Source organism: Pantherophis guttatus, chromosome 3 (assembly GCF_059756535.1).
Source record: "Pantherophis guttatus breed Tessera chromosome 3, ASM5975653v1, whole genome shotgun sequence".
Lineage (NCBI taxonomy): Eukaryota > Metazoa > Chordata > Lepidosauria > Squamata > Colubridae > Pantherophis > Pantherophis guttatus.
The window spans coordinates 44,500,723-44,513,494 of NC_142065.1; the positions used below are offsets into that span (position 1 = coordinate 44,500,723).

At 35.4% G+C, this 12,772-nt stretch overlaps 1 protein-coding gene across 2 annotated transcripts in view; it reads left to right on the forward strand.

Annotated features, from left to right (window-relative positions):
* Window positions 1–11,955, forward strand: part of PIGR (polymeric immunoglobulin receptor) — a 37,356-nt gene extending 25,401 nt beyond the window's left edge. The window contains exons 4-11 of one of the 2 annotated variants that reach the window (XM_034414367.3): window positions 1,312–1,641; window positions 1,753–2,076; window positions 4,704–5,018; window positions 6,942–7,071; window positions 7,804–7,922; window positions 8,732–8,860; window positions 9,025–9,083; window positions 9,936–11,955. In XM_034414367.3, the coding sequence (XP_034270258.1) occupies window positions 1,312–1,641; window positions 1,753–2,076; window positions 4,704–5,018; window positions 6,942–7,071; window positions 7,804–7,922; window positions 8,732–8,860; window positions 9,025–9,083; window positions 9,936–10,031 (1,502 nt within the window). In that variant the 3' untranslated portion in view covers window positions 10,032–11,955. Of the gene's footprint in view, window positions 1–1,311; window positions 1,642–1,752; window positions 2,077–4,703; window positions 5,019–6,941; window positions 7,072–7,803; window positions 7,923–8,731; window positions 8,867–9,024; window positions 9,084–9,935 lie in introns of both variants that reach the window. The other variant, XM_034414366.3, reaches the window with a different exon arrangement.
* The last annotated feature ends 817 nt before the right edge of the window (window positions 11,956–12,772 follow it).

Consider the following 12,772-nt stretch of genomic DNA (forward strand, 5'->3'; position numbering starts at 1 on the left):
TAGATAGATAGATAGATAGATAGATAGATAGATAGATAGATAGATAGAAATAATTGTTTAGGCACCTAAACAACAGTCACTGTTAAATGGAGCCCAGAATGGTTCTGTGACTGTTGAATGTCATTATAATCCAAAAGAGAATGATACATTGAAATACTGGTGCAAGTGGAAACAACATGAATGTACTGAATTAATAAACAGTGATGGCTTTATGCTAGATTCCTATGAGGGAAGACTTGTGATATATATCCACATTTTTAAATAAATGCACAGCTTAAAATTTCTTAAAATAAATACACTTTGTGAAGATAATTTATCAGTATTATGTTTCCCCCTTTAATGAAAATGTACAGATTTATAGCTTAATTCTAAGAAGACATTATCTGAAAGAGCTGCCTGACAAAACTGGTGTATGGGGAAAGGATTGTAGCTCAGTATAAACTTTAGTGGGTAGGGAGTAAAACTGGCTTCAGATTTTCTCTTCTTTGCTGCATTTTGGTATGTCAAAAAGTAGACATTGAAATTTGAAATGGCGTTCAGTGATTTGTTTACATACCACAATTCGGCATTAGGGGGAAAAAAACACAAAATGTTAATATAGTCCGAGATATCATGTTAATATATTTAAATATATATATATATATATTTATTATTGTGGTATAAAATAGCATAATGACATTATAGGACATGGGATCTGAAATCAGCACAGAGCACCAAACCAGGATTATGAACTGCATGCATACATTTGTTCCTTCATATGCTCATTTACATGCATACCATACCATACCATATCTATATATTCATTGTACTAATAAAAACATCATTCTTGTTCTTTCTCTCCCACCCCTAACAATTAGTCATATTGTGCTTTCATCACTAACAATGAGAATCCATGAGGAACTAGATTGTTTTGTTTTGTGTCATTAATTGCAACAGGAAAACAACAGTCCATGCTGATCAGCTGGCCAGAGAGAAAAGTGGGCAAACACTTTGCTTTGGGAACAGCACTTTTCGGACCAAGATCCAGAAGCAGCTCCCTAATGCTAAGAAAATGAGCTCAATTTGTAGGGTGGCAAGCTAGGCACAGTTTATCAGGGTCATCAGAATTTTGATCAAGCTTATGGTTTATCAGGCTACTTTTGATACTACTTATCTGTTATAGTTGTAGCTGTAGATAAAACGCTAACATAAAATAAATAACTATTAGTCAAAATGCTAATATACATCACACCATTGTGTGATATTACAAGAAGACAGCATAAGAGAAGGCAAAATAAATGCATCTAATGACTTGTCATTACTTTAATGCAGACCCAGTACTACCCGAGGAAGCGCAACTTTATTATGCTGAGCAGCAAAAAACAGTGACTATGACCTGTGACTTTGGTATTCAGTATGCAAGTTCCCGGAAGTACCTTTGCAAGATGACAAAGACCAGCTGTTACAATGTGATTGATACATATGGAAATGTGGAACCATCCTACTTAGGAAGAACTCTGTTGACCAATCTTGGTACACCTGGATCTTTCAGTGTCATTATGAGCCAGTTAAAGAAAGAAGATTCAGGTTTATATCTTTGTGGAGCTGGGAATTATGGAGAAGATGGAGAATCCAAAAAGCTAGATCTACATGTCTATGAAAGTAAGTGAAAGAGCTCTTGGATTCCAAATCTGTCTCTACAAATACATATAATTGAGAAAACAATTATAAGAACATGTTTAAATAATTTTATGCTTATATTTCTATCTGTAGATGGATTGGCACCTCAGCAACAGTCAGTGTTAAATGGAGTCCAGGGTGGTTCTGTGACTGTTGAATGTCATTATAAGCCAAAAGAGAATGATACATTGAAATACTGGTGCAAGTGGAAACAACGTGGATGTACTGACTTAATAAGCAGTGATGGCTTTGTGCTGGATTCCTATGAGGGAAGACTTGCGATGCATGATGATCCAGAAAATGGCACATTCACTATCATACTGAATCAACTGCAAAAGGATGACATAGGCTATTACTGGTGTATGACTAATGGAAAAACGGAAAGGAAGTCCTCAGTAGAGGTGAAGATTGTAGAAGGTACTGCTTGTGTAATGTAATTTAGGAATGTCTTTTGCCTATTTCCTGAGTTGCTGAGTTTGCAAAAATGAACCTAAGCCGTCTCAACCATTCTCTTGGTTTTAAATAAGATATATTTACAGAGAAATGTTATTCCACATGATTAATATAAGGCCATCTGCTCAGGCAGCTAATTAAAGAAAAACCCCAGCAAATTAAAACTGATTGCACCAAAGACAGTTAACACATTCGGAAAATTAAAATGGGCTCTCAGAAGAGCATGTCCTTAAGACCTTTTGAAAGGCAGGCTAGCTTGGGCTATCTGAATCTTTGGGAGGGTGATGTTCCAAATCCAGATGGAAAGTCAAAATAAAGTCAGAATAGAATAGAATAATGGAAATAATACGTAAGTATATATATATCTCAGCAGAATCACATCCACTCGATTCTGGGCTTTTTCTTTTCTAGCAGCCAGCAAGCTCTTCCTGCTAGGTGGGAGACCTATATAGATATATAGAGCTGGAAATAGAGAGATGGCTCTGCCTGCCACTTCCGGCACACGTGCCATAGATTTGTCATCACAAATAGATACATTATTTATATCTAGCTTGCAGCAGAGGTGGGTTTCAGCAGGTTCTGATCAGTTCTGGAGAACCTGTGGCAGAAATTTTGAGTAGTTCGGAGAACCAGTAAATACCACCTCTGACTGGCTCCGCCCCCATCTATTCTCTGCCTCCCGAGTACCAGCTGATTGGGAGGAAATGGGGATTTTGCAGTAACCTTCCCCTGAAGTGGGGAGGGAATGGAGATTTTACAGTATCCTTCCCCTGCCATGCCCACCAAGCCATGACATGCCCACCAAGCCACGCACACAGAACTGTTAGTAAAAAAAATTGAATCCCACCACTGGCTTGTCGCACTCTTAAATCCTTTTGTTGTTTTTTTGGTAGGAGAGGTAGATAGAAACAGAAATTTAATTTGCTGTTGAAATACTGGGTACTGAAAGACTCTTTATATCTATATCGTCATTTGTCCACCAAGTACCTTTCAGGTGGATTGGGAATACAAATTATAGAATTCCCAGACTTTAGCATTATAGATGTTCATAAATATGTGTCTAAGTTACTACATTAGTATGAAGAAGGGTAGACAGAGTCTTACCTAGTGCACCTCAGCGCCAGGCCAATAATTTTCAACTTTAAATTTCTACATATTTGCTCAGGATGCATCCATAACCCAAATCTTTTTCCCCATTTATTTTTATTTTTTTAAAAATCAAGAAAAAAGTATAAATAGAGCCGTGCTGCCCTGCCCCAGAAAGTGACTTCCCACCCTCACCACAGCAACTATAAACAACTTCACAATCTCTTCACTTCTATTTAGCTGACAAATGTAAAACTTTTCATCTCATAACCCATAACTTAACAATAAGCAAATGAAATAAATAATGTTATTCTTCAATCCAATTACCAGCAAAAGATCCAAACAAAGCTCTAAGATTTTACTATAGTAAAAGTATATATTTTAAGTATATATAATACTTCACAATACACATCTCAACTCTTAAGCATAAAAAATCCTATTTAAAAAGCATAAAGTGGTCCCAATATCCTAATATAAACAGTCTAAAAAACTATTCCAATTTTACATGACAAAGAAAGATCATTTCTCCAAAAAGTAAGCTCCAATATACAACTTTCCAAATACCAACTTATTCTGTTCATATATATATTTCATGTGTCTACTCTAACCCATGAGCACAGCCACATTTCAGAAATGTGCAGCTTTTTCTTTTACTTCATATTATCTTTTATTGTTCTTTGCAAAAATCTTAATAAAATTACAAAAAGAAGTACATAAAGGAAAAAGGGAAAAAGATTTCTACATCATGTCAAATGTAAGCAAATCCACATTTTCTAATTAGGGTATCAGTAAGTCCAAAAGGAACCACCCAAAGTAACAACATATTCCATTTTATCCCTGACAAAATTAACTGATTTAATAGTCCTTCTTCCTTCTATAAAGTCTTTTTAATCCATTCAGATGATTTTTGATTTTATTACAAATTTCTTAACCATTTTAAACAGTCTCATTGTAAATGCAGCAAACAGAAAATATTCCAGTTGTTTTCTAGGATTACCATTTTTATTTTCTTTTTGATTTTTAAAACTTTATTCAGTTTTCTCTTTATATCTGGCGACAAATTTTTATTCTGACTATCATTTCTATTTTCCTCAAGTAACATCTTTGTTTGGGGAAAAAAACTTTTTCAAGAAGACAATTAACTAGCTAATGGAGATTTAAATCAAGATTTCACAACACTTTAACTTCTATATCACAATGTGTGAAACTTACCATGTATGTGGTTGTCCACATTAATAATTAAGGTTTTCAACTGAAAGATTCATGGGAACTATCTTTGCTAAATTAGTTAATTGCCTAATTCAAGTGTGACAGTTACCCATCTGATTATGTGCCAAGGAAAGGCCGGCTAGATTTCTGCTTGCATTATAGCTGTGTAGATTTAGTGGGGAAGGAAGCTGCATTATGTAGACCAGATAGTCAATCATTTTAGTGATGCTAAAAATCAAGCACTCTGTTTTCAAGTGTTTGGGGGGGTTATTACACTTTTTTTTCTCCTGACACAGGACAACCTACATTACTAACAAAGAAAGAAGTTCGTGCTGTTGCTGGCTCCTCTCTGACTATATCATGCTCTTATCCATGCAAATATTTTACATATCAGAAATATTGGTGCAAATGGAAGAACACTGAATGTAAACCTCTCATTTCATCTGAACAAAATCAGACCGGCTTGGTAGTTAACTGTGACAAAGATAGTGGAATTTTATCTTTGAATTTTGACCAGGTGACACCCGTAGACCAAGGATGGTATTGGTGTGGTGTCAAACATGGGCAGCAATATGGAGAAACAGCTGCATTGCATCTGCAAGTACAAGGAGGTGAGTCTAATCAATAGGGAACCAAATTAGATTATACCCATTCCAATTTTCAGCTGCACCTAGTCCAAGTCTTGTCAAAGTCTTAGAAGTTATTTCTTGGCCACCAACATAGAACTGTTCCTTTTTTCAGGATGATTTTCTCAACTTTCCAACCTAGCTGTAGCCCTGGTATTTCATGGTGGTGTCCATCTAAGTATTAACCGAGGTCAAGTCTACTTAATTTTTTAAGATTGACCAAAGTTGTCTGGTGCTGCCACCTACCTGGGCTGGTTTAAAATAGATTATGTTCTGTCCCCCGTCCTCACACAGACAAATGCAATATCAAACACGCCTGCCAATAATTTATTGTATAAACAGACCAGAATTCCTGGCAGACGAGAGTTCTGGCAGCTAACTGTAAAATGCCTGCCAAGTCCTGCCAAAAAGCAGGAGAGGCCTTATCTGCAGTCCGTTTCCAGAGCGACAAATTATCCACCAGAGTTTAGTCCAAAATATATCTGAGCCGAAGTTCAGGATTCACAATGTGACTCTTTAGAGTTTAAACTTTTGTCCATCACAAAGTCTGCCGAGCAATCACGCCCCCTTTTATCCCTTATGGGGCATGGCTCAGTGACTCAGCTCAATCCCTGGCCCTCCCACACCTCTTCCTTTGCTGCGCACGCTTCTCCCTCTGATGCTGCCTGGGATCAAGCCAGGATTCATCAGTATCACTCTCTATCAATGAGTGCTCCGAAATGCCTTCCTCCTGGCCTTCGGATGGAACCAGAGGCATTGCTAGAGAGGAGGGTCCTGGAGAGGGAGGCCTTGTCAGTTCCTCCCCCTCACCTTCTGAGTCCTCTTCCTCCATGAGGACAGCTCGGGAGTTGGAGTCACAACAGATTATCTGCTAAATCTTAGTCATGTTATGACGCTACAATACCTGATATTCCCCAGCCAATTATCGAATTAGCTAAAGTTTTACAAATTTATGACTACAATTAGTGTCTGAACTTGACTTTCTGTGTGGCTATAAGAAAAATACTGGATATTTCAAGAATAGTTATGTTTTTACATCAAAAATTCCTTGTTTGTCTTATACTGAAATATCGGGAGCTACTGTATTATAGAAAATGATTTATCAAGAGCTAGATAGGTTTGTATGTGTCAGCAAAAGCCATTAGATCAGTGAGGTGGATCCCTAAAGTAGTGGAATAAGGGTTGGATCTAGTCCATGACAGTAACAGTAGCAGAGTTGGAAGGGACCTTGGAGGTCATCTAGTCCAACCCCCTGCTCACAGAGGAGACCTATACTAGGGATTCGAACTGCCGAACTGCCGACCTTTCTGATCGATAAGATCAGTGTCTTAACCACTGAGCCACCATCAGCTTCTTACTTCTGCCTGCATGTAAAATATTAACACATCATTTAATATAAGATTTCTCAGTTTGCCATTCATTCAGATGCATATAATGAAATGGTCTCTCACCCATGAAAATGTAAACTATGTGTTACCTTAGTCTTTAAGTAGACACACTATTTTAGTCAAATGAAATCAACTTAGTGTCTAACATACTATGCTTAGGCTCTTCTTACAAAAGGTTTGAGTTCCTGAACGTTTACTAGAAATTACTTTCCATATTGCAGGACAAGACAGTTTTTCTTATGGGTCCTTTAGTAAAGTAAGTAGGATGCATTAGTTTTTGCAAGAAGTATATCCAAAGAAAAAGAAATGCAAATAGGAAATCGGGATTAAAAAACAAACCCAGAATATTTCATCATTGATTGAATTTGTATACTTGTCTATGGTATAATTGTCTTCATTCGCTGACTTAAAGAATGTAACTTAAGTATGATCTCACTGATTTTTTTGCTGATGTTTTTTCCCTTGCCTTTTATGTTCCCATTTGCTTCTGGGTTACCAACTCCCCAAATACTCCTAATAGTACTTCTAAATGTTGAAGGAGCATCCAGAATCAATGAAGAGATTGCCATTCCTGGAATAAATCCTGTTAATAGGAACTCTCCTATAGACAAAGCCAATCAGGCAGCTGAAAGTGAAACTTCAGCAGGCAGGTAAGCGACTTTGAAAATAATTAATAATTATTTATGAATGCATGCAAATAGAAAATCAAAAGTATTTAAGGGGAACAGCATCCCCATATAATTATTGGCTTAAATAATATTAACCAATAGCAAAATTAATTTGCAATTCTGGAGAGCCAAAGATGATGTAAGGAGTGGCAGGTTGGTTTAAGTACTGGGTTATTGCAATTGCACAGAAACACAGCTCAGGAATTCATCTCATTTCTAGAAGACAAATATAACTAGTTTCAGGCAATCTCAGTCTTAATCAGATTTTTAAAATCAATCCAAGTTTGTATCATGCTGGTTAAGCACTACGTTGCTCAACAGGATATTCTCCAGGCAGGTGGCCATATACACCCAGAATTCCCTAGTATACTTGACTGCTACTGAGAATAATGAAAAATAATGATCATAGCCTTCCCCAGGTCTATACAGTATGTTCTTTCATTCTGTACATCAGTGTGGCCATTTGTGGATATTGTAGGCTTTTTTTTTCTGCAAACAGAGAAAACAACAACTAATCAGAAATTAAAAGCTAATGTTTCCCATCTCTTCCTTATAGCCAAGATGGAAATATTAAAATAAGAGACCCTTGATGGAATGAAGTTCATTCCTATAGCATTACGTTCTGGAACTTCTTCACTGTCTTTCTGAAAAATATTATTAAGACTGTACTAATAATACTGTATATTTCCTATGCCAATTCTGCTTCTTTTCCAGCCATGATGAAAATAAGACCTCTGTTGTTCTTCTTGCCACTTTGATCCCCTTTGGAATTGTGTTTCTGCTTCTCGTCACTGCTTTTACCATAAAGAAGTTCAGATTATTTAGGAATTCTGGTGAGACTATACTAAATATAACCTCCTTGGAAACCATTTTAATTTTTATACCGATCGCTTTAGCATATTTCTGAGCATCAAATAGAACAGAGAATGCTTTTACATATAGAAATAAAATTACAAGATAAAAATTAGAAATGTTACAGTCTGGATTATAAATGTACTATGGCTTTCATTCTTTTATTCCAGAAATTGTGAGTGGGTAGGAAGAGAGAACAGAAAAAATGAAGTACCTGTTTTGCAGAAACATTTACAATTCTGACTAGTCAAAAGTCAGTTAAAAGACTGTTTCAATGCAGATCGGTTTAAAATCCCTCAACCCAACAGTGATAATATAGAAAAAAGTCTGTGGCAAAACAACTGGTCTCTTCCAAAACATGGGGGATGAGATGATTCTTTTATTTGTTCTGTTCCATCGCTCTCTCTCTCCCTCCCTCCCTCCCTCCCTCCTATTAAACCCAGAAAGAATGAATTAAGGTTATCTGTGTTAGGGCTGTCATGGTTTATAGGTTTCTTCAGTGCAATATTAGGGGAATGAAGAGTTAGATTTAGTCCTAAAACCTTCTCTAACACACCTGTGGATTATGACCCTATAATTAATGAAACAATGCAAGTAGCATGTTGTGAGCTTTTACGACCCAAACTGGATCTCTGGTAGCTCCTTCAAATAGTACTTCTGCTGTACACAATAAGATTTCAGTAATAAGTCCACAGTCTATATCAGCTTTTCTCTCCTGGAATTAATACAACATGCATACAGAATCTAAGGTGGAACAAATTGTAGTGAAATGTTCTTTTTCTTTTTATAGATCTTGTATCAGTTGGAAGCTACAGGACAAATATCAGCATGACAGAGTTTGAGAATGTGAGACAGTACGGGGCAAAGGACAATGCACACATGGGAGAGTTTCATGAGACCCAAATGGGAAAGAAGGATGGTAATGGTATTCAAAATGAATTCTAATTATGGCTTGATGCTTATCAGCCAAATGCAATTGTCACTTCTTCAGCCATGAACTTACATTATTTTGCCAATTCTAGAATTAATGGATACACGAAGTTCTCTTTTTTCACATTCAATCTTATCTTGTATTCTTTTCAGAGAATTCAAGTACTTCTGGCAGTCCTAAGGAGGATGGAAAATCAAAGAAACCGAAGAGGGTAAGGGCAAATTATATTATTTTGAGAGGATTACAATGGATTAGTATTTATTGGTACGTTTATTTATTTGCTTTTAGAGGTTAAGATAGTATGCAGGGACTTAATTAATATCTTTCATATCTTAGTCTCTTTTAGTAATACTTTGTCAAGCACAAACTTTGTCATTATTGTCCCTAACTGCTGTACTTTGGAATAAAGTTGGCTATCTTTCACCTCAGTTTCGACTATGTCTTTCATAGTACTAGTCTATCACATCATAGTGATAATTTTGGAAGTTGGATTTATTTATACATTTATTAATCAAATTTATATAGCTACCCATCTCACCAGAAGGGACTCTGAGCAATGTACAAAAATCAATGGATGTTGGACCATTTAAAAAAAGATTTGTCATACTTTCTTTTCATATGTACATTTTACATTATAATTTTAAATTAACATCTTATTTTATTTGATATTCTAAAACCTTCTCCCAAACCTTTTATAGGGAAAGTAAAAATGAATAAATGATGTGACAAATGTGTAAAATACTGTTTTTCATTAGTTCAATAATCGGTTAAATAAACCAATGATCTCATGCAGTCTAGATTCCTAATATTGTAGGAATTAATTGCATATGGGATGAAGTATGATGAATATTAGCATGAAATTATAGCATTAAAGTTTATGCTGTAATACATTTATTAGTATTTAAGACAGCCATACTGTCTGGAAGATTTGTGGAGCTGAGATTACATACCTGGAGAATATCTAGTTTGGGGATGACTATTTTAAAATGCAGATGACAAATTTGTCTCGGCACGTTATCCTCAGGCTTCGTTAAAATAATGCTGGGATTTCTATTCATTTTAGGGCTCTAAAGAGGAAGCTGAAATGGCTTACACAACATTCCTGCTTCAGTCAGAAAACATTTCTTCTAAAGTATCCTCAGACCAATCAGCTGAATAATCTCATTTGGGACAGCTCTGAGGATCAGTGAAAACTAATTATGCTTGAATGATTGAAGACAGATCATGACTGGAATCAACAAATACATTCTTATACTCATTTTGATAATTTATCACATAATTTCAGTGTCATCATAACTTATCCAATTACACACTTCTGAGTTTGATATATTGGTTTAAGAGTTAAACAGCTTTAAGCTTCCTAATCTTATTAACATAACCAACTGTGTTTTGAAATGATATTCAGAAATTTTGCATATGTGATTTAGTTGTCTTCCTATAAAAGGCAGAAATTCTACAGATCCTAATGGCGATGTGTATTCATAAAATACTGGGTTACTCAATAAGTAGACATGAAAGGATTCCCCCACCACCACCATTAGACTAACCCAGAGGGATGCGATGGCTCAGTGGCTAAGATACTGAGCATGTTGATCGAAAGGTTGGCAGTTCAGTGGTTCAAATTCCTAGTGCCGTGTAACGGGGTGAGCTCCATTACTTGTCCCAGCTTCTGCCAACCTAGCAGTTCAAAAGCATGTAAACAATCCAAGTAGAAAAATAGGGACCACCTTTGGTGGGAAGGTAACAGCGTTCCGTGCGCCTTTGGTGTTTAGTCATGCCAGCTACATGACCACGGAGACATCTTCGGACAGTGCTGGCTCTTTGGCTTTGTAACAGAGATGAGCACTGCCCACTAGAGTCGGGAACAACTAACACATATGTGAGAGGGGAACCTTTACCTTTACCTTTAAAATAACTCAAGATTAAGCATACTGTATTTACTCTGGAGAGCTCAGGGAGCATGCATCAGATTATCTTTTTTTTTTTTTTCATTTTAATAATCTTGTTCTGATGTCTTTAGGATGAACAATAATGGCTAGTCATCTAAGTATATTTCAGGACTGGACATGGTTTTTCATCACCTGACCCTAGCTCTCGTGCACCCTGTACCTTCATCTGGGAGAAGGGAAGACAGTGAAAGCAATGGCTCTGGGCTTCACATAAGGAGGGAGGCCCATCTAAACCATTGATCTTTTGATTCAAGGCAGTAAAATTGATCAATTAAAGTTTAATCCCAAATTAGTTACACATTTTGGGTTTTACAATATATTTTTCTTTTTTTAAAAATCATTGATAGCAGCAATCACAACTACAATTACACCTATAATACAATAAGAATATGGTTGTACAGGGGTCTCCAATAGATGCCCTCTCCTTGGGCCTTTTATAATTTTACAAAGACTCAGGCTACAATACACTTAGAAACTCCATTGATACCAAATTTAGAATGCTTTAAATGTAAATATATTGAAGAATGGGACAACCTCAAAAAAAAACTCTGAACAGCAGGCAGAATTAAATCTCTTACTTTAAACTAAATCCCAAGAATTGAATAAATTAAACTCACTGCTACATCTGAACAACAGAAAAAGTCCAAGGACAAAAATGCAATAAGAATAAATTTAAAAATATTTTTGCTTTGTGTGTTTTATTGTGCAAATTAACAGTCTGAGTATTTCCATGATAACTGCAGGATGTCAGCTGTATAGTCTGCAGACCCTCCACTGTTTTGCAACCAGCCCCATCAACCAAGTGGCTTAATAAATTATTAACTGGGTGTACTAAAACATTCTGCATTCACTACAATGAATTTGATTAAAACCATAATCATCCTCATAGATATTTTAAAGGCAAAACTGAAGGCAAAAGCATTTGATACTGATTAGGATCCCTGAGTACTAAATGATCCTCTGCTGAATTTAGCTATTGATGTGCTTTTGAAAAATATTTTTTTAAAAAACAATTAACCATCTTTTGTACTACTAATGATTTTATCTGATCGTTATGGAATCAATGATTTGAAGACACATGTAATGTTTATTATGTTATGTTTTCATGAATAAATATTTGAATATTTGATTAAATATTTGAGTGTGTTGAGTTTATCTTTATTACTGGCTTTGAAGCATAATTTCAAATAATTTCATGTTTCTCATATCAGGAAGAGAAAGAGGGAAGAATATAGCAGGTTATAGGATTTTAAAGCATGTGGATACCATTTGTTTTCTTTAGTTTGTAGAGTCATCGTAATTAATTGTCCTCAAATTTTGTTATCATTACTAACCACAGTAAGCCAATATAGTTCAGATTTTGGAGATACATTATATATAATCACTGCTAGTTCGGTTTCTTTCTCCTGAACAACATTGAGACAACCTTGAATAAAAAAATGTGATGTATTTCTTATACAATTTTAAAGAGATACGTTTTGTCATCATTAATTTTATAACTTTTATTAGGTTATAAACTTAATTAAAATAATAAAATCTAATAAAAACTAAAGGAAAGAAGAATGGAAAAAAGAGTGAAAGATGCAAAAGAGAAGAAAAAAGAATGTAGAAAATAGAAAAAACAAAGAAAAGAATATAGTGAACAGAGAGAAAAGAAATAAAAACCTTCAAGATAAGTATAAACATGTTTGCCTCCCTCTAGTTACATCTACATTCATATCCCACCTCTTATCTATAGGCAAATCCATAAAAAATAATCTTTTTAGTTTCAGTGTCAGCTGAATGTTCATTAAGGGTTACCAGAAATAATAACACATTTTAACCTTGATCAAATAAACTAATTATATATTCCTTCCTTCCTAACAGTTTTAATGGCTAGTTCATTCAAATAATGTTGCTGGAATTTGATATCATTTTTTCCTAGTTCCTTCTCACAAGATTCTTCAAAGCT